This window comes from Vicugna pacos, chromosome 10 (genome assembly GCF_048564905.1).
Source record: "Vicugna pacos chromosome 10, VicPac4, whole genome shotgun sequence".
In the NCBI taxonomy this organism is placed as follows: Eukaryota; Metazoa; Chordata; class Mammalia; order Artiodactyla; family Camelidae; genus Vicugna; species Vicugna pacos.
In genome coordinates this window covers 18,795,744-18,819,811 of record NC_132996.1, presented here as the reverse complement: position 1 = coordinate 18,819,811, position 24,068 = coordinate 18,795,744, and the positions used below count along the sequence as shown (strand labels likewise).

Sequence of the window (24,068 nt, the reverse complement as noted above, 5' to 3'; positions counted from 1 at the left end):
CCTAGGGGAGAGAAGATGAGAAGGTCCCACAGGAAGGGCGGAGGCCAGGACTACCCCTGGTAAGCTCCCCGGAGGGATAGGAAAATGCTGCTGGTGTTTGCAGGCCTCCCACTGGAAGCTGCTGAGGACAGATGAGAAAGGGGGAAGAAGGCTTGGGAGGAGGGCCAGCTGCAGCTTGGATAGAGCTGTTGGTGCATCAGAGGACTAGGGTGCTGCCACTGGTGGGGGGCGGGCAGAAGAGCTGGCTGAGCCTCCCAGGGGACCGGACGCATTGCTTGAGTCTCTTACATTGGTGCCTGTTTGGTCTTCCACCCAATCCAGGCTACAGCTACATCACCAGTGATAACCAATAGGAAGTGGACAGAGGAGCAATCTAAGAGGAAGGAAGATCTAGAGGGTGTTATGAGAAAGAGAGCAGACCACACCTCTGTCAACTCTAGAATACTTGGGTGGAGCTCAAGTCTTAATTTTCTTGGAGAGACTAGAGGTCTGAATAAAACATATTAAGACTTTAAAATGGGGAGGATGGGGGTTGAGCCAAGATGGCAGAGTAGAAAGACTCACAGCTCACCCTGTCCCACAGATACACCAAGAATTACATCTGCAAACCCACTGAATCGCACAGAATACCTACTGAACTCTGGCAGAGTGTCTCTCACTTTGAAATACAGGAGGATTCTCACAAAATCTGGTAAGAAAAAAAAAAAATCGGTGCAGGGAGGGAGTGGCACCCTCACTCTGGGACACACCCTCTCCAGCTAGGAGGTCAGCAGGGACAGAACTAAGGGAAACTGACAGGAAGGGTCCCTGCGATCCCTGGTCCTAGACGCGAGCCAGCTGGGACTGGCTGCTAGAGATTGGTGAGGAACCCAGACAGAGGGCTGGGGCCCACTGCACAGAGGCAGCCTCTGGGGACTGGAGGGTGGTGTGAGCTCTAACTGGGGGTATGTGCAGAACAGAACAGCCTGGGACCCACATAAAAAAGTACCACTGTTGGGGTGTGTGTGGGGGGAGGGGTACAACACAGCCCCAGGCAGTGAGGGCAGATTTGCAATTTTCTGGATCCATTGTGGACGGACCCACGCCTCTGGGACAAACAGGCACTGAGCGGAGTTCTGATGCACAGCTGGGGTGAGTATGGGTATTTACAACAGGCCAGAGTATAGTACTGTATGTGGGGCTGTGGTCTGCGCTGACCGTGTGGCACAACACAGGTTCAGATGTGTGACTGCACACTTGCTACAGCAGATCCTAGTGCCTGACACTGGAGGATCTGCACTGGTGGTTCCTGGAGGGGCACCAGAGCAGGTGGCTGACATTCCTGCAGCTAAGGTGGGGACAATGGCAGCATCACCAAAGAGTACCTTGTAAGCCCACATAACAAGTAACAGATAACACCACAGAGGGCACTTCCCAGTGGACATCTGCCTACTCTTCTTCCCAGCTGAAGCAGTCCAACCCTGCCTACTACACACCACAGCACAAAAAAGGAGGCTGGGCTCAACAACAATCGGGGCAGGTTCTAAAAACCACAATAACCACACCCCCAATCAAAGGGATAACAGCCAACACTCACAGTAGAAAGACATGGCGAACAGCCATCACAACAAAACTTAGATGCACACAGTCTACACAGGAAAGCTCCCACTTTACAGCCCTTCAGGACCACAGTAGATAACTGATACTCCTAAATCCATAGAGCCAGAGAAATATAAGTAAAATGAAGTAGAGGAACTACTCCCAATTAAAAGAACAAGAGAAATCCTCTAAAAGAACAATCAATGAAATAGACTGATTGATAGTAAGACTTCAAAAAGGGAGTGACCAAAGCACTGAAGGAACTAAGACTATGAATAGAGACAGAATACTTTGAAAAGGAAATTGAAACTATAAAGAGCCAATTAAAAACAGAAAACTCAATTGCTGAGATAAGAGGTGAGCGAAAGGCAGTCAAAAGACAGAGGAATGACAATGCAGAGGAATGAATAAGTGACTTAGAAGATAGGATCACAGAAGCCACCCAATCAGAACAGCAGGTAAAAACTAATGAAAGCAACGTGAGGGACCTATGGGATAATATAAAGCATAATAGGGGTCCCAGAAGGAGAAAGAGAAAAGGGGGTTGAAAAGAAATTGACTGAAAACTTTCCAAACCTAAAGGAATCAGATATCCAAGTACAGGAAGCACAGAGGGACCCAAACAGACCCATACAAAGGCATATTATAATCAGGATCGCCAGGGTTAAGGATAAAGAAATAATTCTAAAGGCAGTGAGAGGAAAACAATTAGTTACAAGGGCACCCCCATAAGGCTTTCAGCTGATTTCTCTATACAAACACACCCTAGTGGCTAAAGTCCTGAATGAGAAGAAGCTGCAACCTAGGATACTGTCCAGCAAGACTGTCCTTTAGAGTAGAAGGAGAGAGAATTTCACAAACAAAAACTAAAAGAATTCAGCAATACTAAACCTACAGTAAAAGAAATAGGAAGCTATAGAAATGAGAAACCCATAACTGGAAATGTGTTAACTACAATGAGTTGCAGGAGGATAAACATGAAGATGTAAAAATAAAGAAAATCAAAATCATAAAAGGTGCGAGAGGGGAGCAAGAAAATAGTTTTTTGGGTCTCTTTTTTTTTTTTCTTCATTCTTTTTAGGATGTATTTGAGCCAAATGACTCGGTCTAAAGCAAACAGATATAGTAAGGGGTTAACATATTTGAAAAACAGGGTAGCTGTAAATCATGAGCACAAAAGCACAAAAAAAAAACAAGAAACCAAACTAATACAAAAGAAAATTACCAAACCACAAAAAGAAAAAAGGAAGAAATACCAAATCAACTGGAAAACAAAGTTCAAAACGATAATAAACACACATCTATCAATAATCACTATAAATGTCAATGGACTAAATGCGCCAATCAATCAAGACAGAGTCAGATAATAAAAGCCTACAATGTGCTGCCTACAAGAGACCCCACTTTAAAGTGAAGGACACATAGACTGAAAGTGAGAAGATGGAAAAAGATACTTAATGCAAATGGAAATGACAAAGTGGGAGTAGCAATATTCATATCAGACAAAATAGACAAAGGCCATAAAGAAGGACACTGTATGATGATCAAAGGAGCAATACAAGATGAAGATATTACACTCATTAACATGTATGCATTCAATATAGGAGCACCTAAATGCAGAAAACAAGTATTAACTGATGGGAATATAACAGTAGGAGATTTTAAAACCCCGCTAACACCACTGGATAGGTCTTTCAGACAGAAAATCAGTGAGGCAACAGAGATACTAAATGACACAATAGAGCAGGTGGACTTGGTTCATATTTTTAGGACATTACATCCCCCAAAAAACAATAACATTCTTTTCAAGTGCTCATGGACCATTCTCTAGGATAGACCACATACATACTCAGGCACAAAAGAAGCCTTAACAAATTTAAGATGACAGAAATTATTTCAAGCATCTTTTCTGACTACAATGGCATGAAACTAGAAATCAACCACAGAAAAATGAGAAAAAACTAACAGCATGGAAACTAAACAGCATACCACTTAAAAAGCCAATTAAAAGGTCCTTGAGACAAATGACAGTGAAAACACAACCACACAAAATCTGTGAGATGCAACAAAAGCAGTCCTAAGTGGGAAGTTCATAGCAACACAGGCCTTCCTCAAAAAAGAACAAAAGCCAAAGTCAGCAGAAGGAAGGAAATAAAGATTAAAAAAACAAAAGAAAAAAATCAACCAAACCAAGAGCTGGTTTTTTTTGGAAGAGTAAAGAAAGTTAAGAAACCTCCAGCCAAGCTCACCAAGAAGAAACAACAGAGCACACAAATAAACAAAATAGAAAATAGAGAGAGTGCAACTAACACCACAGAAATCCAAAAAAAATCAGAACAACTAATATGGCAATAAATTGGACAACCTAGAAGAAATAGACAAGTTTCTAGAAACATACAGTCCACCAAAACTGAATCAAGAAGAAATAGATAATCTGAACAGACAAATCACTAGAAGTGAAATAGAATCAGCAATTAAAAAAAAAAAAAACCTCCCTGCAAACAGAAGTCCAGGACCAGATGGCTTCACTGGGGAATTCTATTAAACACACAAAGAAGAGCTCATAGCAATCCTTCTCAAACTCTTACAAAAGGCTGACGAGGAGGAGAGTACTCCCAAACTCATTCTATGAAGCCAGCATCCCCCTGATACCAAAGCCAGTCAAAGACACTACCAAATAAGAAAGCTACAGGCCAATATTGTTGATGAACATAGATGCAAAAATCCTAAAATATTAGCAAACAGAATCCAACAACACATAAAAAGGTCATACACCATGATCAAGTTGGATTCACCCCAGGGAAACAAGGATGGTTCAACATAGGCAAATCAATTAACGTGATACACCAAATCAGTAAGAGAAAGGACATAAGCCACATGGTTATCTCCGAAAATGCATTGATAAAATTCGACACCCATTTAAGATAAAAACTCTTACCAAAGTGGACACAGAGGGAACATATTTATGACAAATCTATAGCCAGCATAATACTCAACAGTGAAAATCTGAACGCCTTCCCACTAAAATCTGGAACAAGACAGGGATGCCCACTCTCACCACTTCAATATAGTGTTAGATGTCCTAGCCACAGCAACTAGACTAAACAAATAAATAAATAAAAGGGATCCAAATTGAAAGAGAAGAGGTAAAATTGTCCTTATATGTGGATGACATGATACTATATATAGAAAACCCTAAAGGCTCCACATGAAAACTACTAGAGCTAATAAAAGAATTTTGCAAGGTATCAGGATACAAGATTAACATACAGAAACCAGTGGCATTTATTTACATAACAATGAAATGTCAGAAAAGGAAAGTAAAGAAACAATCCCTTTTAAAATTGCATCAAAAAAATAAAATACTTAGGAATGAACCTGACCAAGGAAATGAAAGACCTATATGCAGAGAACTACAAGACACTGACTCAGGAAATTAAAGTTGATTTAAAGAAACAAAGATATCCCATATCCTTGGAATGGAAGAATTAATATTACTAAAATGACCATACTACCCAATGCAATCTACAGATTTAATGTGATCCTTATCAAACTACCCAGGACATTTTTCACAGAAGTAGAACAAAGAATCCTAAAATTTATATGGAATCACAAAAGACCCAGAATTGACAAAGCATTACTGAAGAAAAAGAATGAAGCTGGAGGAATAACCCTTCCAGACTACAGACAATAACTACAGAACTACAGCAACCAAAACATCATGGTATTGGTATAAAAGCAAACATACATCAGTCGAACAGAATAGAGAGCCCAGAAATAAACCCACAAACTTTTGGTCAATTAATCTTTGACAAAGGAGGCAAGAACATACAATGGCGTAAAAACAGTCTCTTTAGCAAATGGTGTTGGGAAAACTGGACAGCAGCATGTAAATTAATGAAGTTAGACTACTCCCTCACACCATATGCAAAAATAGATTCAAAATGGCTTAAAGAGTTAAACATAAGACACTATAAACCTCTTTTAGAAGAAAACATAAGCAAAACATTATCCAACATAAATCTCAGCAGTGTTCTCCTAGGGCAAGCTACCCAAGAAATAGAAATAAAAGCAGAAATAAACACATGGGACTTAATTAAACTTATAATCTTTTGCACAGCTAAGGAAGCCATAAGCAAAACAAAAAGACGACCTATGGAATGGGAGAAAATATTTGCAAAAGATGAGACTGACAAGGGTTTAACTTCCAGAATATATCAACAGCTCATACAACTTAATAACAAAAAAAAAACCCAATCCAAAAGTGGGCAGAAGACCTTAACAAGCAATTCTCTAATGAAGACATACAAATAGTCAACAGGCACATGAAAAAATGCTATCACTAATTATCAGAGAAATGTAAATCAAAAGTACAATGAGGTATCACCTCACATCAGTCAGATTGGCCATCATTCAAAAGTCCACAAACAATAAATGATGGCGAGGCTATGGAGAAAAGAGCACCCTCGTAGACTGTTGGTGGGAATGCAGTTTGGTGCAGCTGTTGTGGAAAACAGTATGGAGATTTCTCAAAAGACTAAAAATAGACTTACCATATGATCCAGCAATCCCACTCCTGGGCATATATCCAGAGGGAACCTTAATTCAAAAAGATACATGCACCCTAATGTTCATAGCAGCACTATTTACAATAGCCAAGACATGGAAACAACCTAAATGTCTATCAACAGATGACTGGATAAAGAAGTTGTGGTATATTTATACAATGGACTACTACTCAGCCATAAAAAATAATAAAATAATGCCATTTGCAGCAACATGGATGGACCTGGAGATTGTCATTCTAAGTAAACCAGAAAGAAAAAGAAAAATACCATATTATATCACTTCTATGTGGAATCTGAAAAAAAAAACTTATTTACAAAACAGAAACAGACTCACAGACATAGAAAACAAACTTACGGTTACTAAGGGGGAAGGGGGTGGGAAGGGATAAACTGGGAATTTGAGATTTGCAGATACTAATATATATATAAAATAAATAAACAAGTTTATACTGTATAGCACAGGGAACTGTATTCAATATTTTGTAGTAACTTATGGTGAAAAATGTGAAAACAAATATATGAGTGAAGCATTGTGTTGCACACCAGAAATTGACACATTGTAAACTGACTATACTTCAATAAAAATATAAAAAAATAAAACGGGGAGGGCTAATAAGTGATAAAGTTAGAGATTTGAATTGAAATGCTATTAAGGAAGCCCACTCATCATTGGGAAATAGGATTGCACAAAAGCATAGCTGGTTACAGGTACTGGAAAAAATAAAATGATTTAGATTTAATTTTATATTTTAGCCAATTATTAAAATGTTCTCAAAACAGCTGCAGTTATAAAGCAAGTGGAGGGAAATATTAGCCCCTTCTCAGCCCCTCCAGCTTTTATCTGATTGGAGTACAAAATACTAAGTCCTCTACATGTAAGCCTCCCGGCCAACATCTCCATTCTCATCTCCTGCCCCACTGCCTACACACTCGTTGCCACAGCACTGACTCACTCTGTGGCCTTGAGACACCTCACATCTGCTCAGGGATTCACGTTTTTGCACGTGCTCTTTCTCCTGTTCAGAGTCTCCGTCCTTCCAGTGTTTGTCAGGCAAATGTCCACAGATGCTTCAGTTCACAGCTTAAGTTATATCTTCTCTGAAACCATCCTGACCTGTTCCTCCCTCCCTCTCTGATACCCATTCCAGCTAGGTATCCTTCCTGGATCCTCCATTAATCCCTCACATGTATCTCCTGCGTGATGTTTACACTGTACGCAGGTATGTGTTCATATTTCTGTCATTCTCAATAGACAAAGAGCCCTCGAAGGAAAAGAAGAGATCTTATTTGTTAAATGTAGTATCTAGCATAGTGCTTGGCATATAACATAAGCTTCATAGATATTTGCTAACAGAGAGGAAGAAAGGAGGGAGGGAGGGAGGAAAGAAGAAAAGAAACAAGGAATTTTTGGTCAAAATGATGAGGCTGCACAGTCTGGTTTGAGAGAAGGCTCCATACTAATTCCTATCTTACCCTTCCAGGGAGATGGCCCGTTGGAGAGTCACTGAAGGCTGGCGGGTTGCAGTGCTGTGTTGGGAATGACTGCAAGAAAAGAGAAAAAACAAACACAGATCATTTATTTAAAATATCTTTGCACATTCTAACCAGTCCTATTGTCAAGAGGCAAATTGATCTTGAAAGAAATAGAGATTAAATGGCTGTTCTTTGATGATAAGCAGAATCATCCACCAAGATATAACACTCTATCAGGTAAGGGGTTAATATTTCTTTATAACTTGATTTCAATTTGTATTATGCAAAAGTAGCTTTAAATGAAGGGTAGACGTGAAAAAAAAATTTGGAAGAGGTAATTATCTTTCCCTTGTAATAAGACAACAGCATAAAAACATAAATATCATTATGATGCAGTATTTTTTTTTAATGCAGAACATTTTTTCTAAATTTTACAAAGAGCAAATTTGCAAATTGGAGTAGTATTTAATTTTTATAAACATTAGTTCAAATTTGTAATACTTGTAAAGATAATCGACAGTAATTCAACTGTTGGATGAACACAAAAACATGAATAATGGGATTTCCAGTTGCATATCGATCTTAGAATTTAATGTGATTCCGTATTTATTTTGGTTGCATGTAACAAGAAAGGATTGATTTTTATGGAAAAGTAGTTGCAATAAAAATTATAGTATCCAACATTTATTGAACACTTGTATTGCCTGAGTCACTTTTCTAAGTATATGTTTACATTCTCTATTTCTTACAACCCTGTAAGTATGTACTATCCTATTTAACAGATGAGGAAGTGAAGGTACAGGAAAATTTAGAAATTTGTCCAAAGTCATGTGGTAAATACCTGTGCTTTAAATAGCACTAAACTGATTTTAGAGCCATTCTTCTTAACCATCCTGTTATATATGTCCCAAATGGTAACAGTTTTTCAGATTAACTCTTCAGTCAGAAGGTGAAAGAGCGAAATGTTTCATCTGAGATACGCACAGTGACAATCCCACAGCCAAAAGTAATGGATTGTGAGTTTCCTATGTGTTACAGTGTACAATAAAAATGTATTTCAATGTGTAATTTTAGTTTGGAGTATGTTTAATAGTTTAGTTGTAACAGTTACATATACATGTAATGAATGAAGGTGTGTGTATATAAATATATATAAAGAGAAACTAGAGTAAAATGTTTGCAGAACATGAGGCACCTTCATACAACTCTGACTTCTCAGCATATACTCTGAAAACACTGACATTACCACAGAGAGCCAGATTTTTGTTTGGAACTTTGGTCATTATGGATGAGAAGAAATGTCTCTCTGTGTGCATTTAACTGTGACATGGATGACATTTATCTGAGGTTGAAGGAGCAGAATTTAGGGACTACAGCCAAGCTTAGAGAATGATCCTCAAATTAAAGATTGTGTCCTTTGTTTCCTGGCATCCCCTACAGTGCCAAGCACCACTTGTGTCCACTGAACATGTTTTGATTGATCAACTGAAAAGCAGCGTAGCATTCAGGAGCTGGACCGTGTAGCCAGAGTGCCTGAGTTCAAATTCGAGCTCTGCCACATATACCAGTGTGACCTTGCTGGAATTTCTTAAAGCTCTCTATGTCAATTTCTCATATGATTGGGATAGTAACAGTACCTTCCTCACACGGTTGTTATAATGATTCAATGAATACAGTGTTTAGAACAGTGTTGTCTATTACATGGTAAAAGCTACATAAGTGTTTGTTAAATAAATCTATGTGATTTAGCATAGTGTTCACTTTGAGCTGTTTAGCACTAAATAAGAATATTTATTGAGAGCACTTCAATTAGCCACACAGTGCCGCAAGACTTGTGAGGATACTATAACTTTGGTGATCAAGATCAAATTGAAATACGTTTTCTATTGTAAAAACATTATAAAATTGATAGAAATCAAAATAAGAGAAAGTGAAAAAAAATCACATATAATTCCATTGCCTGGCCTCTGGCTTTACAGACTGATTCAATTCTCAGAGATGTCCTATAAGGTAGGTAGAAGTATCCTCATTTTATGTACAAGAAACAAAACACAGAACTTACTGCGTCAGAAACCAACAGCTTGCAAATGTGGAGCCAGAATTCAAATGACTGCCTCTCTTGTTGCCAAGTGTATGTACTTCCCACTCTATGCTACTGACTCTCTGTATGTCTACATGTGTTTCATATTATTTTATATATACACATACTATATACAACTTCATATTCTGCATTTCCTCCTTAATCGTTTCTGATAGGGTTTCCATAATTATTATTTTGGTATTATATGATAACTCCCTCTGAAGATATAATTTACTTAGCCATCCTTTTACAGTTGGATATTTGGGTTATTTCTATTGTTTTAATACTGTAAACAATGCTGCAATAAACACAGGGATAGCAATTACTTTTTTCAGCTTGACAATTTCCTTTGAATGCATTCCCTAAAATAGAAACATTAAGTTGTGTTTTATGACTTTTATGTTATCACTTTTCAAAAATTTGTATCATCTTATTGCCTCTAAAATACATACATATATTTATGTAGGTACAAGTTTCACCACAATCTTATAAGCAATGACATTATTTTGTTGAGAACTCACAACAAAATGTTAGCAAGCAGAATCCAACAATACATAAAAAAAGATCATACATCATGATCAAGTTGGATTCATCCCAGGGTCACAAGGATGGTTCAGCACAATGTGACCACCACATCAACAAAAGAAGAGACAAAAACCACATGATCATCTCAAAAGATGCAGAAAAAGCATCTGAGACAATTCAACATTCTTTCATGATAAACTCTTACTAAAGTGGGTATAGAGGGAACATATTTAAACATAATAAAAGCTATTTATGGCAAACCCATAGCCAGCATAATACTCAACAGTGAGAAGCCAAAAACCTTCCCGCTAAAATCTGGAACAAGACAAGGATGACTACTCTCCTCTCACCACTTCTATTCAACATAGTACTGGAAGTCCTAGATATCAGTTATACAAGAAAAAGAAATAAAACAAATCCAAATCAGAAGGGAAGAGGTAAAATTGTCATTATATGCAGATGACATGATACTATATATAGAAAACCCTAAAGATTCCACATAAAAACTACTAGAACGGATTAATTCAGCAGGGTAGCAGGTTACAAGATTAACATACAGAAATCAGTTGCATTTCTTTACACTAACAATGAGATACCAGAAAGGAAAAGTAGAAAAAATTTTTTTTTAAATCACATCAAAAAATTAATAAAGTATGAATAAACCTGACCAAGGAGGTGAAAGACATTCATTGAGAACTATAAAACGTTGATTTAAAAAAACAAAATAAACTGAAAGTGATTCAAAGAAATGGAAAGATATCCCATGCTTTGGATTGGAAGAATTAGTATTATTAAAATGACCCTATTACCCAAAGCAGTCTACAGATTTAATGCAATTCCTATCAAATTACCCATGACATTTTTCTCAGAACTACAACAAATAATCCTAAAGTTTATATGAAATCACAAAAGACCCAGAATTTCCAAAGCAGTCTTGAGGTAAAAGAACAAACGTGGAGGTATAACCCTTCCAGACTGCAGATAATATTACAGAGCTATAGTAATAGATAATATTATAGAGCTACAGTAATCAAAACAGCATGGTATTGACACAAAAACAGACATATGGATCCATGGAACAGAATAGAGAACCCAGAAATAAATCCACAGACTTATGGTCAATTAATCTTAAACAAAGGAGGCAAGAATATACAATGGAGAAAAACAGTCTCTTCAGCAACTGGTATTGGGAAAGCTTGATAGCCACATGTGAATCAATGAAGTTAGACCATTCCTCATACCATACACAAAAATAAATTCAAAATGGCTTAAAGACTTAATAAGATGTGACACCATAAAACTCTTAGAACATAGGCAAAACATTCTCAGACATAAATCACAGCAATGTTTTCTTAGGTCAGTTTCTCCCAAGGCAAAAATAACAGCAAAAATAAACAAATGGAACCTGATCCAATTTATGAGGTTTTGCACAGCAAAAGGAACTGTAAACAAAATGAAGAGACAATCTATGGACTGGGATAAAATATTTGCAAATGATATAATTGACAAGGGCTTAATTTCCAAAATATACAAACAGCTCATACAACTCAATAACAGTAACTACAAAACAACCAAATCAAAACATGGGCAGAAGACCTAAATAGACATTTCTCCAAAGAAGACATACAGATGGCCAACAGGTACATGAAAAGATGCTCAACATTGCTAATTATCAGAAAAATGCAAATTGAAACTACAACGAGGTACCACCACCTCACACCAGTCAGAAGGGCCATCATCAAAAAGTCTACTAATAATAACTGAAAAGTTGTGCTCTACACTGGAAATTGACACAACATTGTAAACTGACTATAACTCAATAAAAAAATGTTAAAAAAAAGTTGATTTTGTGAAAGGTAATTTTGATGATCCTGGTGAAAACATTAAAAATAGTCTTGGTTTCAGAACTGGAAAAGGAAAAGGGCATTATCAAATTTAGAAAACAGTTGCATTACTGAATCAGTATTTCAGTTACAATTTTTGACCTTTTGTAAATTCTAGATAAAAATTCCACTTTGAAAAGACAAAGAACAACTCAAAATGGACAGTGAACATACACTCTCCATGACGTTAAGGAAGAAAAGTATCGGCTCAGCACTTTTTAATTAAGCTTCCCTATTTTAAATGTCCATGAATTTAACAGATCTTAAGTTATTGGAGCATCTATTGGAGTCTCAGTAACATGGGTGAAATCTATCTGCTGACCTAGTTCACTTCTCTCTCTAACTACTGAGGTTTATACTCCTCCAACTGAAGTGTAAGTCACCAATAAGGGACCCAACAGAAATGAAATAATAACTCAGATTAAAAAAAAAAAGTCTACTAATAGTAAACACTGGAGAGGGTGTGGAGAAACAGGAACCCTCTTACACTGTTGGTGGGAATGTAATTTGGTGCGGGCACCTTGGAAAACAGTATGGAGGGTCCATCAAAACCTAAAATATAACTACTATATGATCCAGCAGTCCCACTCCTGGGTATATATCTAGAGAAATCTTTAATTCAAAAAGATAACATTCACCCCAATGTTTATAGCAGCTCTATTTACAATAGCCAAGACATAGAATCAATCTAAATGTCCATCAACAGATGAATGGATAAAGATATCGTGTATATTTATATACACACACACAACAGAATACTACTTAGCCACAAAAAGGATGAAATAATGCCATTTGCAGCAACATAGATGGACCTAGAGGTCAGCATACTAAGTTAAGTCAAGTCAGACACAGAAGGACAAATATCACATGATATCACTTACATGTGGAATCTAAAATATGATACAAATGAGCTTATTTCCAAAACACAGATTCACAGATATAGAAAACAAACTTACAGTTGCCAAAGGGGAAAGGGGCAGGGAGAGGGATAAATTAGGAGTTTTGGATTAGCAGATACAAACTGCTGTACGTAAAATAGATAAACAACTTCCTACTGTATAGCACAGGGAACTATATTCAATACCTTGTAATAAACTATAATGGAAAAGAATGTGAAAAATATATATATAACTGAATCACTCTGCTATACACCAGAAACAAACACAACATTGTAAATCAACTATACTTCAATTTAAAAAAAGCACTGACATTACAATTTTAGAAAATGTGCTAATAGGTACAAAATGATGCTTCAGACTTATGAGTATTAGTGAGAATGACCATTTTTTCTAAATGTGTATTTGCTAATTTCTTTTGTTTAAACTGTTGAATCTTTTCCTATACCATTTATCTTCCACTGGTTTAGAAAGTACCAACATTTCTTCTTGGGTAACGATCAATGATGCTTACTAACCAAGATTAATGAGTAACTGCAATCCGTGATGGCTTCCTCATCATTAATCTGGCCCGTATAATGGAAACAAAGAAATACTCAATAATCTCACTTTACTTATCACTACCTTAAACTAATTACTTTATTATTCTGCCTTAAAGTATTCCAATAATGTCCCTCTTAAAGTTTTAGTGACACTTAAATTAAATACAAAAGGTACCATGAAGTGCTTACAGAATTTTAACTCCTTTTACATTACACATGCAAAGTCAACCAGTTTCTCCAAGCATGTAAATTTGGAACAAACAGAGCTTTTTAGAACATGTAATTACGCTTTTACTCTACTAAGACAAATACAGCGAATTATCTGACAGTCAAGACCTATTATGCAAGGGAACTTTTGTTATTCCCTGATAGTAACATTTAAGCAGTACCTGCAGACGGTATTACAAGCTACCTGATGGTGATATAGTAAGTGGTACTTTACAAACACCAAATGTCTTCCCCTTGGGACCAAGTAGGTTCCATCCTTTCTATATTATTGGCTACATACATAGCATGTTGCTATTTCCACCGTGATTAAGACACTATAGGTAACAACTGCCTGGCTCTTTTATCTCCTCAGGCAGATGAAATCCTGAGAAGTGTAGTGGAAAGAACCACGGGAGGGAAGGAGACACAGCTAAAACTTAAAAGCTTTCAACACTGGAGGGCAAAGTGCTTGGAATGTTGTTTGGGGGAAAAAAACGAAACTCTCCCACAAATGGCCATCCTTCTCCTTGCATCTATCATTTTTCTAGACAGTGTCAAACACCTCTTCTGTGAAGCATCCTATGATAGACCTACCCACGTCCCCAGTACAGCTGCCGCGCTCTCTGCCCCGGGCCCGTCTTTCCCACACATCCACAATAGCACCCAGGGCTCAGGCTCACCATCGTTTATCTACGTGCCTGTTTTTCTGATGAATTTACATGTGTTTTTTGTGTGTCTTTTATTAACTGACAGATTTATTTAATGTGCCTTGTCAGGTCCCATCCGTCACTCAAATACCTCCTGATGTTTCAATATTCTATTTCGTTCTTCACTCATATTTCAGAAGCATTTACTTCTCTTGTTATATTTAACTCTTTCTCTTTAATACTTGTATCTATCATTTATCTGTCTTCATTATTTTATTCTCTCTCTCCCTCTCTCTCCCCCCCAGCTCTTTTTTTGGGGGGGGGGGATTCTACTTTCCCTCTCCATATATACTCATTAAGTTGCCACTATTCTTAAAAAGAGAGTATGTCTTCTTGGTTATACCACCAGTATCTCAAATGCAACAAAATCAAAACACCATCATCTTCCTCCATAAAGCTGGATAGTCCTGTTGTTTCACTGACACTTAACATGGGTTGTCTTTGTCATTAATTATATGTTCTGTTTACATCTAACATTAACATCTAAATGTTAATTGGGCACTGACTACATATTAAGGATTGTATTAGGTGCTTCAGATGACTTTTTGATTCCTTAATAGTGTAGTATTCCATAAATACTACTAATAAAGAAGATGGTGAAATCAAATAAAACATTTGGCCTCTTTTCGTTTGGATAACATTTTTCAATAAGTCTTTAGGTATATTTGATAGCCAAACTATAGATGCTAGATCTGGAAGGTTGTAGAAGTATTTTAAATGGTGGAAAAGGGAGAGAAGACTTTCTGAGAAGCTAGGAGAGCATTTTCAAGATTATTAAGAGTCAAAAGTATGTGTTGTGCTTTGGGACCCTGAAGTGGTTTGGCTTAACCAGATCAGAGAGGCCACGTGTGAGGCCAGGAAGCTAAAGAGGGATGAATCACGAGGGGCAATGAATACCATGCCAAGAGGTCTGCACTTTATCCTGATGATAATGGTGAGCTCTCCAACATCGTTAAGCATGGGTATGAAGGGGTCAGGATGGTAGTATCTATGACTCAGAAAGATAAACCTGGAAATACTCTGAACAATGGAGGAAAGAAGAGGAAGTCTATAGGGAAACCATTATAGTAGAGAAAACTAATAAATGCCTAAACTTCAATAATGGCTATTAGAATTAGGAAAAGAGGGTACTTTTAATACTTGTGGAGGTGAAATATCCAGCAATGAATAACAGGAGGTTACAGAGAGGGCACTTTGATCTCCAGAATTGATTCTACTAATCTGGATGGGCGGGCGTTTGTTCTGAAAGTTAAAATCTCCTGGACAGAAAGGGCTTGCTCCTGCCAGGGAACAGGAGTAGTTGTGCTCTCTTCTAGAACTTTCAAGCCTTCAAAGGTAGACTGACTGTGGTATTAGAAGGAGGGTGGTGGTGAGGAAGAATGAACTGAGTTCTATCATTGAGCGGACGATCACACTGTTAACAGCACGTGTGTATAAGAAAGTGCATTTGTGGATAGGAAAATATAATTGAGTTTGGCTTTGCACAAGATTAACTTGATGTGCCTGGTACACATGTGGGAGATACGATCTGCAATGGGCAGCCAGCCATAATTATTGGAAAGTTTTTCCTTCTCTTGGTGTAACACCTGCCTACCCAGGGTAGGCACTGAATGTCTGAGATATTCCTTGCATCTTCTCCTTCAAATAAATATTGCTAACACTCTTGCTTCTTTATATGATGGTTTCAAGATTCCTAGCTATCTCTGCCTGTATACTCTTAATTTTTCCTTCTGATTTCTACTTAAACTGCAGAACCTAGAAATGAATTCAGAATTCCAGATGTGTTCAGGCCAGGGCTGAGTGCCACGAGATGCAGACTTGCCTCCATCTGGATCCCATACTCCTGCCAGCACAGCCCAAGATCATATGGACTTTTAAAATTTTCTAAATTATATTGGTAAGTTTAGAGTCAACTTAACTTCTCATATATTTTTAACATCAAATGATTCAAAGTCAAATCTATCATGTACATTGGGCTTTGGGAAACTGTATATAAAAAATAATGAAAAGAATGAAGCTGGAGAAATAACCCTTCCAGACTTCAAACAATACTGCGGAGCTATACTAATCAAAACAGTGTGTTACTGGCATAAAAGCAGACATATGGATCAATGGAACAGAACCGGGAGCCCAGAATAAACCCACAGACCTACAGTCAATTAATCTTCGACAAAGGAGGCAAGAACATACAATGGAGAAAAGATTGTCTCTTCAGCAAGTGGTGCTGGGAAAACTGGATAGCAGCATGTAAATCAATGAAGTTAGAACACTCCCTTACACCAGTCACAAAAATAAGCTGATGCTTAAAGACTTAAACATGAGGCAAGACACTATAAACCTCCTAGAAGAAAACACAGGCAAACATTCTCTGATATAAATCTTAGCAATGTTCACCTAGGGCAGTCTACCCAGGCAGTAGAAATAAAAGCAAAAATAAACACATGGGACCTAATTAAACTTATAATCTTTTGCACAGCAAAGGAAACCATAAGCGAAACAAAACAACAATCTACAGAATGGGAGAAAATATTTGCAAATGATGTGCCTGACAAAGGTTTAATTTCCAGAATATATAAACATTTCATACAACTTAACAACAACAACAAAAAAACCTTAGTCCAAAAATGGACAGAAGACCTAAACAAGCAGTTCTCCAATAAAGACATACAGATGGCCAACAGGTACATGAAAAAATGCTCAATACTGCTAATTATCAGAGAAATGCAAATCAAAACTACAATGAAGTACCATCTCACACCAGTCAGTATGGCCATCATCAAAAAGTCTACAAATAGTAAATGGTGGAGAGGGTGTGGAGAAACAGGAACCTTCCTACACTGTTGGTGGGAATGTAATTTGGTGCAGGCACTATGGAAAACAGTATGGAGGTTCCCTCAAAACTGAAAAGAGAGTTACTATATGATCTAGCAATCCCACTCCTGGGCATATATCCAGAGCAAACCTTAATAAAAAAGATACATTCCCCCTGATGTTCATAGCAGACTGTTTACAGTAACTAAGACATAGAAGCAACCTAAGTGTCCATCAGCAGATGAATGGATAAAGATATGGGGTGTATACACATATATACATACACTGGAATACTACTCCGCCACAAAAAAGGATGAAATAATGCCATTTGCAGCAACATAGATGGACCTAGAGATTAGCATACTAAATTAAGTCAGAAATAGAAAGACAAATACATGATATCACTTATATGTGGCATCTAAAATATGATACAAAGGAGCTTATTTCCAAAACAGAAAGACTCGCAGACAGTAAACAATCTTATGGTTACCAGGGGAAAGGGGATGGGAAGGAATAAATTTGGGAGTTTGAGACTTGCAAATGTTATCCACTATATATATAAATAGCTAAAAAAATTTCTTATGTATAGCACAGAGAACTATATTCAATATTTTATAATAAACTTTAATGAAAAAGAATACGAAAATGAGTATATGCTTGACTGGGACATTGTGCTGTATACCAGAAATTGACACATTGTAACTGACTGTACTTCAATTAAAAAAAAAATTACCTTATGAAAAAGAAACAGACAACAATTTGGAAAGAGAATAAAATTGGTTTTTTAGATAACCCTCCCCCAAAATAATGAAGAACACAATTTATTAACTGATCTCAGATAAATTAGAAGGTCTGATAATTTAAAGAAAGACAGTGTATAACACTGGACTATTAACGGTGATTTGTTGAAAACAGAAACTGTGGAGAAAAAGAAACCATGCATTTGGGACAAATGGATGGATCAAAATATAAAGAAAAATAATACCATATTAAATTCAGGGCCCCAAATTTCTTGTGCCATAGCCAGAGATGCTAGAAATGTGGTTTTACTTTATGTTGAACAGCTTCAGTCAACAGTGAGTAATGACATGGTTACTCAAAAAAAAAAAAAAAAGTTGGAGGGGCTTTATTGGAGAAATGCCATTTCTTTTTTAAAAAGAAATTTTAAAACCATTAAACAATTGATTTTATTGTGCCATACAGTTGTATTTTTAAAAGTAAAGGTGAAATAATTAATGCATGCAAATTATTTTACCCTAGATGATGACTGTTGTATTTGATATTTTGACTAACAAATTAATAAATTATTAATAATTATTAATTTATTAATTTGTTAGTTATAAGAAATTCTATTATATGAATGTCTAGTAGGATTATCACCTAGATACTTGCTCTCTCCTTATCCTTAAAGAATGTGATGGGAGACCTAAGAGTCTTCTTAAAGAGGAGATGTAGAGAGGTTACATTTCATGGTCAGAATGAGGTTAAGGTGGGATCAGAACACAGATCCAACTCCTAGCTCATAGCTGTCCCCGTCCCATGCCACTGGGGCTTTTTCATATTCTTCCCTGTGACAACAGTTCAGTGATAACCATCGTAGCCAAAATATTGACTATTTAAAAAAATTCTGCTCATCACCGTTAAGCAGTCAGAAGATTCTGAAGGTGCACTCAAACAGTGATTCAATCTCCATAAAGAAATAATGAGAAATCCCAGTATTTTTCCCTCTGGACTGAACCAAATGGTATATGACTGGTGTCAGAGCCTGAAATATCAGGAGCAGAATGTAGTGTTTTAACACAGCAGGCATACCGCTGCCTTTACTCATTTTGTTTTTAGAGGGCCGAGTGACTGCCTCATTCTTTGTGGCTTTTGTTGCATTCCAGCCGCATCTCAGGAGGTGATGTACTAACATGGATCAAAAAGCTTCCCATACAGACTGTTTTTGACAAGGAAAGTGAAAAACTGAATTTATAATAGCTTAAATGAAGTGCTAGCTAGTTCCATGAATATGGCTACCAAGAATAAGAGGATTAGAAGTTGGAAGATTTTTGTCTACCAGTTGGGATTTTTGGCATTTATTTAATATGACTCTGGGTAACTCTTCATCTCACACAGAAAATAAGTTTTTCAGGATAACACATTCTGGTTTTTATTCTTTGACAACATCTAGGAAGCAGAGTTGTGTGGAAAAGTGATCAGAATTCTGGAAGTGAGAAATGTCTGTTTTCTTACTGTGATCCTAATGAGTTCAACAGCCTTAGGTTAAGTGACTTGCCTTGTTTGGATTTTTTTCTTCAGTTTGAACAGGAAAGAATTGTTCCTGCCCTCCCCATCTACTTCACTGGGTGTAGACAGAAAACAGTACCGTGATGGGAGAGGAACATGGGTTTGGGGATCAATGGCCTTGGGTTAGAGACTTCTTACTCTTCTCAATTAGGTACTTGCCAACCTCAGGCCGAACCCACTCATCTCTAGTCCTGTCATCGGTATCACCTAGATAATAGTGCCTCTCCATAGATTGCTCTGAGAGGGGAGATAAAGCTACCTATGTGAGAGAAATTTCATAAAGTGGGAAGCATGGGGAATAGTAAGTGGAGATTACTTTCCAGGGAGGCAGTGCAGTTTGGTCATAATTGGTCTGAACATAGTGACCTGAATCTCAACTAAGCAATGGGCCCAGGGAAGGGAAGTACGGCGAGAGCTAACCAACATCAAGGAAAAGGAATTGCAGGATTTGGCAACTGCATGTGGTGAGCGAGTCAGGAGTCTAGGACAACTTCCAGGTTTCTGGTTGAGGTGACTGGGTTAGTGGTGGCACTTCATACTGAAAAAGAAGTATGAGAATAATAGATCTGGGGAGAATATAGTTATTTTCATTTTATATATGGTGAGTTTGGGGAACCTGTGTGACATCAAGGTATAAGATGGATACTGAGTCTGAGCTCCATAGACAATTCTGGCATGAAGAAGTACATTCTGGAGTCAACATAGTGTAGGTGTACTGGACACCACAAGCACTCCTAAAAAGACTGTGATGAAAAGAACTGAAAGTTGAGATGGAGACCTGGTGATAACCAACACTGTAGATGTGTGAGGGACAATACACCTGGAGAGAGGACTGAGGAGAAATGAGTGGAGAAGTAGGAGAAAAACCAAGAGAATATGAGAAAATGTCAGCTAAGAATGGGAGCAGGGAGAGTTTCAAGAAGGAGACCTTGGTCTGCAATTTTCAAAGACCTGAAAGAGGTTACAGCAGAAGGAAAACTGATCACTGGAGTTTGGATTTATCTTCTGTATGCAATGAGGAGGTCATAAACAATTTTAAGCAGCATTAAAATACAGCCACCTCTGCAGTAGAAAGAGCCTTCCATGACACCCAGATACATAAAACAGCTGGAGAAGGGACGGAAAAAGCCAAGAAGCTGTAAGAGGAAGCTTGTCCTAAGAAGACTAGATGTGAACACCAAAGCTTTTTTGTACCAGCGGCCTCAGAAAACCTTTCTGTAGAGCAAATGGAATAATAACCTTTCCCCTGGCAAAGCTGTGTAGGTACCAAGGCAACAAATGGAGACTCTTGCCTCCTATGATACTGCTGGGTTCTATTCTCAATGAAGAATTGCTCTTACTCTGCAATTATTTTCCTTATTGATTTTCATGCAGACAGCGGGACCATCCAAATAAATGTGGCTTGGTGGAAATTATTAGTTTGTATGTATTAGTGTCTTGGAAAAGCTACCGATGTTTAGTGAAAGGGAAATTGTTGTTTCGCTTGACATCTGTAGTCTGAGTCTTCCACACAACGGTTACCATAGAGAAGTCATCGCCGTGACAAGTGACATGAGTAAAAGGCCAGTTGTTCATTTCCCTCCACTCTTCACTATTCATACTCCCAAGGTAAGAACTGCTTCCTCCTCTGATATTTTCCCTTGATTGAATATGTACAGAGTAGCCAGGAGGTTATTTGTTCAGCTAAGCTACTTATTACCAGAACTCTAGTATTGAAGAGATGAAAATCTGGACATAAAAACCCAACATGATAAAGTACAGTGCTTTCTAAGTCACTTTTTTCCCTAAGTCTCTTAATGTGGATTTTTAATTCAGTCCAGTGAAGTGAAACTGGACCCCAACAGCAAACCCTTTCTTTTTAAATAAATTCTTGCTTTCCTCAGGGATTAATTTTCCAACACAAAGCAACTCTTCTTTAAAGTTTTTGTGGCTGAGAACAGCTTGGTAATATTTGGTATTCACAGCCATTGAACAAACAACATAAGAAAAATCTCAAATGTAAAATACCGATGTCAAGAAAGTATCAAAACACTAAAATGCTTTTGTATTTGGATCTTAATGACAAGCTTCCAAACAAAGGAAACTCGATATTTACCCTCATTAATGAAGAACGACTACCTCTTAGCAACTGAACTGGATGCAAGTTACAACTCTGTGAAGGTGCAGGTGAGACGGTTTGAAAGGGTGTAAGGGTGAAAATTTAAATCTACGATAGCTTTCTTCTTCACATTTTTTAAGATTTACAACGAATTTTAAAAATCATCTCTTTTTAAGATGCCAAAAGTTTTAGTATAGTTCATTAACATATTAGAAGGCTCAGACATCGACTCTCCATACTTTGATTTCCAGTCTCCTCATCTGCCAGTCCCCAGTCATTAGCACCCACAAAAGGCAAAGCACTGTGCCTGATGTAGTGACAACAACAAAGGCTCAACAACAAAGGACTGTGATCTTCAAGCATTTATAATGCAAGTTGGGAGAAAGAACTTCATCCATTCATTTGATTATTCCAATTCATCCCTTTCATTCTTCTTCTGGTAAACAACAGCACAGCTCACATTGTGAAGTCCAAAATTCTAGGCATTTTCACTGATTCTTCACTTCTCATCATACTCCACAAGCCATTCACTAACAAGCTCTTTTGCTTCTCCAGAGCCCCCAACCTAACGGAGACGACCCCTTTCTTGGTAGACTATTGCAACAGCCTCTCACTTGGTTTTCCCCCCCGTCCCAGTCACTTCTCACAGCGGCCTGCGAACGGCTTGCTTTACAGCATGAAATCAGCTCATCTTGTCCTCTGCTTACAGAAAACTTTCCAAAGATTCCTCACTACAGTGAGAAGAAAACCCACGGTCACGCCCAGGGCCGTAAGACCCCGTGGTCGCTGTCCCCACTTTGGTGCCCATTGCTCACCAGTCTGGCCATCACTCCCCAAGACTCAGCCACCCTGGCTTCTTCCTGACTCCCACTACTTCCCCTCTAAGGGCACCTGCAGCAGTTGCTTGCTCTGCTTCTGGGTCTTCTCCCAAATTCCTCTCACTCAGGTCTCAACTAAAAGGTGACCTCCCCAGAGAGGCCTTCCCTGCTCTTCCAGCTGAAGGCACTACACTCCCATCCCAGGCACTGGACAGTGTCTTACACGATTTCATTTCTTCCACAGCACTTGCACTTCTTATTCCCTGAAATTATCTGTGTATTGATTTGTTTCTGTGTTCTCTTACTTCCTTTCTCTTCAAGAGTGTTGCTTCCGTGAGTAGGAACAAGAAATGTATATAAAATCTCTCTCTCCCATCTCTGTAATACTGAATGGAAGAGCAAGAAAGGCCTAGCACGTAGCCTAGCTCTATCGGGATAGTGTAAACTCAGTTAGGATTCTTTAATGCCCTGGTTTAAATCAAAGGTCATTATTTAACATCACCTAATGCATACTGTGTATCTTGTTGAAGTAACGCTCTCTTAGACATTTTTTTTTCCCTGCCTTGTTTCTTTGAGGTATCTAAGAACAATATTTTGACTTTATTTCAGTGGGAGCACCCAGTCGAATCCTGTTGGGGATTACTGCATTCCCAAAATTCATGTCACATCTTGTACTGAGCACACCACTGGCTTATAAATGCTCCAAATCCACCTCTGAATTTTATCAAGGTGTATCCTTGTTTTTCTGCACACTCATTCAGCCAGTATTTACCGAGTATCATATATGTGCCAGGCAACAACCTGTTCCACAATTTACTTAAATTACCACCTTACATTTACTAAGTTGTTCCCTTTGTTGCTTGCTTGTAACATCCCACATTCAGTCATCAAACATTTCTTTACTTTGTCTACTAAAAGTTAGTACTGTGCTCAGTACTAGGTGATGAGAGAAACAAACAGGAAGTAAACTCAGTTCCTTCTAACAAGGATTTTATAATTTATATAGAGAGGTAACTAAGTGATCAACTAACCAAAAAAAGAAAAGGAGAAAACAGCAAAACTAAACTGAACACCGTAACAGAGATTTCATGCTCGCCTCGAAGTTTATAGAGGTCCAGAAAAAAAAATGATAAGCAGCACTTTTTTCAAAAAGGATTTTTCTTCCTTTGTTTACCCTAACATTTTAAGAAAGCATTTCCTTTGAATTTTTTGTATTTTTCTTCTGGGGTTTAAAATTTCTGAATATCCCCATAGGATAGTTTTAGGAATAAAACAAACTAGAAATAACGCAGACACACCTGTATTACGAAACATCATGCTACTAAGAGCTGTTGTCTCTTTTAACATAGTGGAACGCTTCACTAGGTAAATGGAACCTTGAACGAGGAGTTGTTTCCAAATGTCTTTCTTTTATTTTGCGAAAACTTCTTTGCCCAGTCTGCGCTGTTTATCCTTCAGGACTTACCTCATGCATACCCAGACTGGAAACCTTTCCTAACCGCTCGCTTTGTTCCCTCTGCACCAGGTATACACTTGTCGAGGCATTTCCCACACTACAATAAAGCGCTATTTTAGAAATGGCTGCTTCCCTAG

General features: G+C 37.8%; 1 protein-coding gene across 13 annotated transcripts in view; it reads right to left on the bottom strand.

Moving 5' to 3' along the window:
• Positions 1-24,068, bottom strand: part of DLG2 (discs large MAGUK scaffold protein 2) — a 1,735,130-nt gene that overhangs the window by 360,945 nt on the left and 1,350,117 nt on the right. For all 13 annotated transcript variants that reach the window (XM_072969091.1, XM_072969075.1, XM_006197467.4 and 10 more), the window contains one exon: positions 7,620-7,688. In XM_072969091.1, coding sequence (XP_072825192.1) covers positions 7,620-7,688 — 69 coding nt within the window. The remainder of the gene's footprint in view (positions 1-7,619; positions 7,689-24,068) is intronic.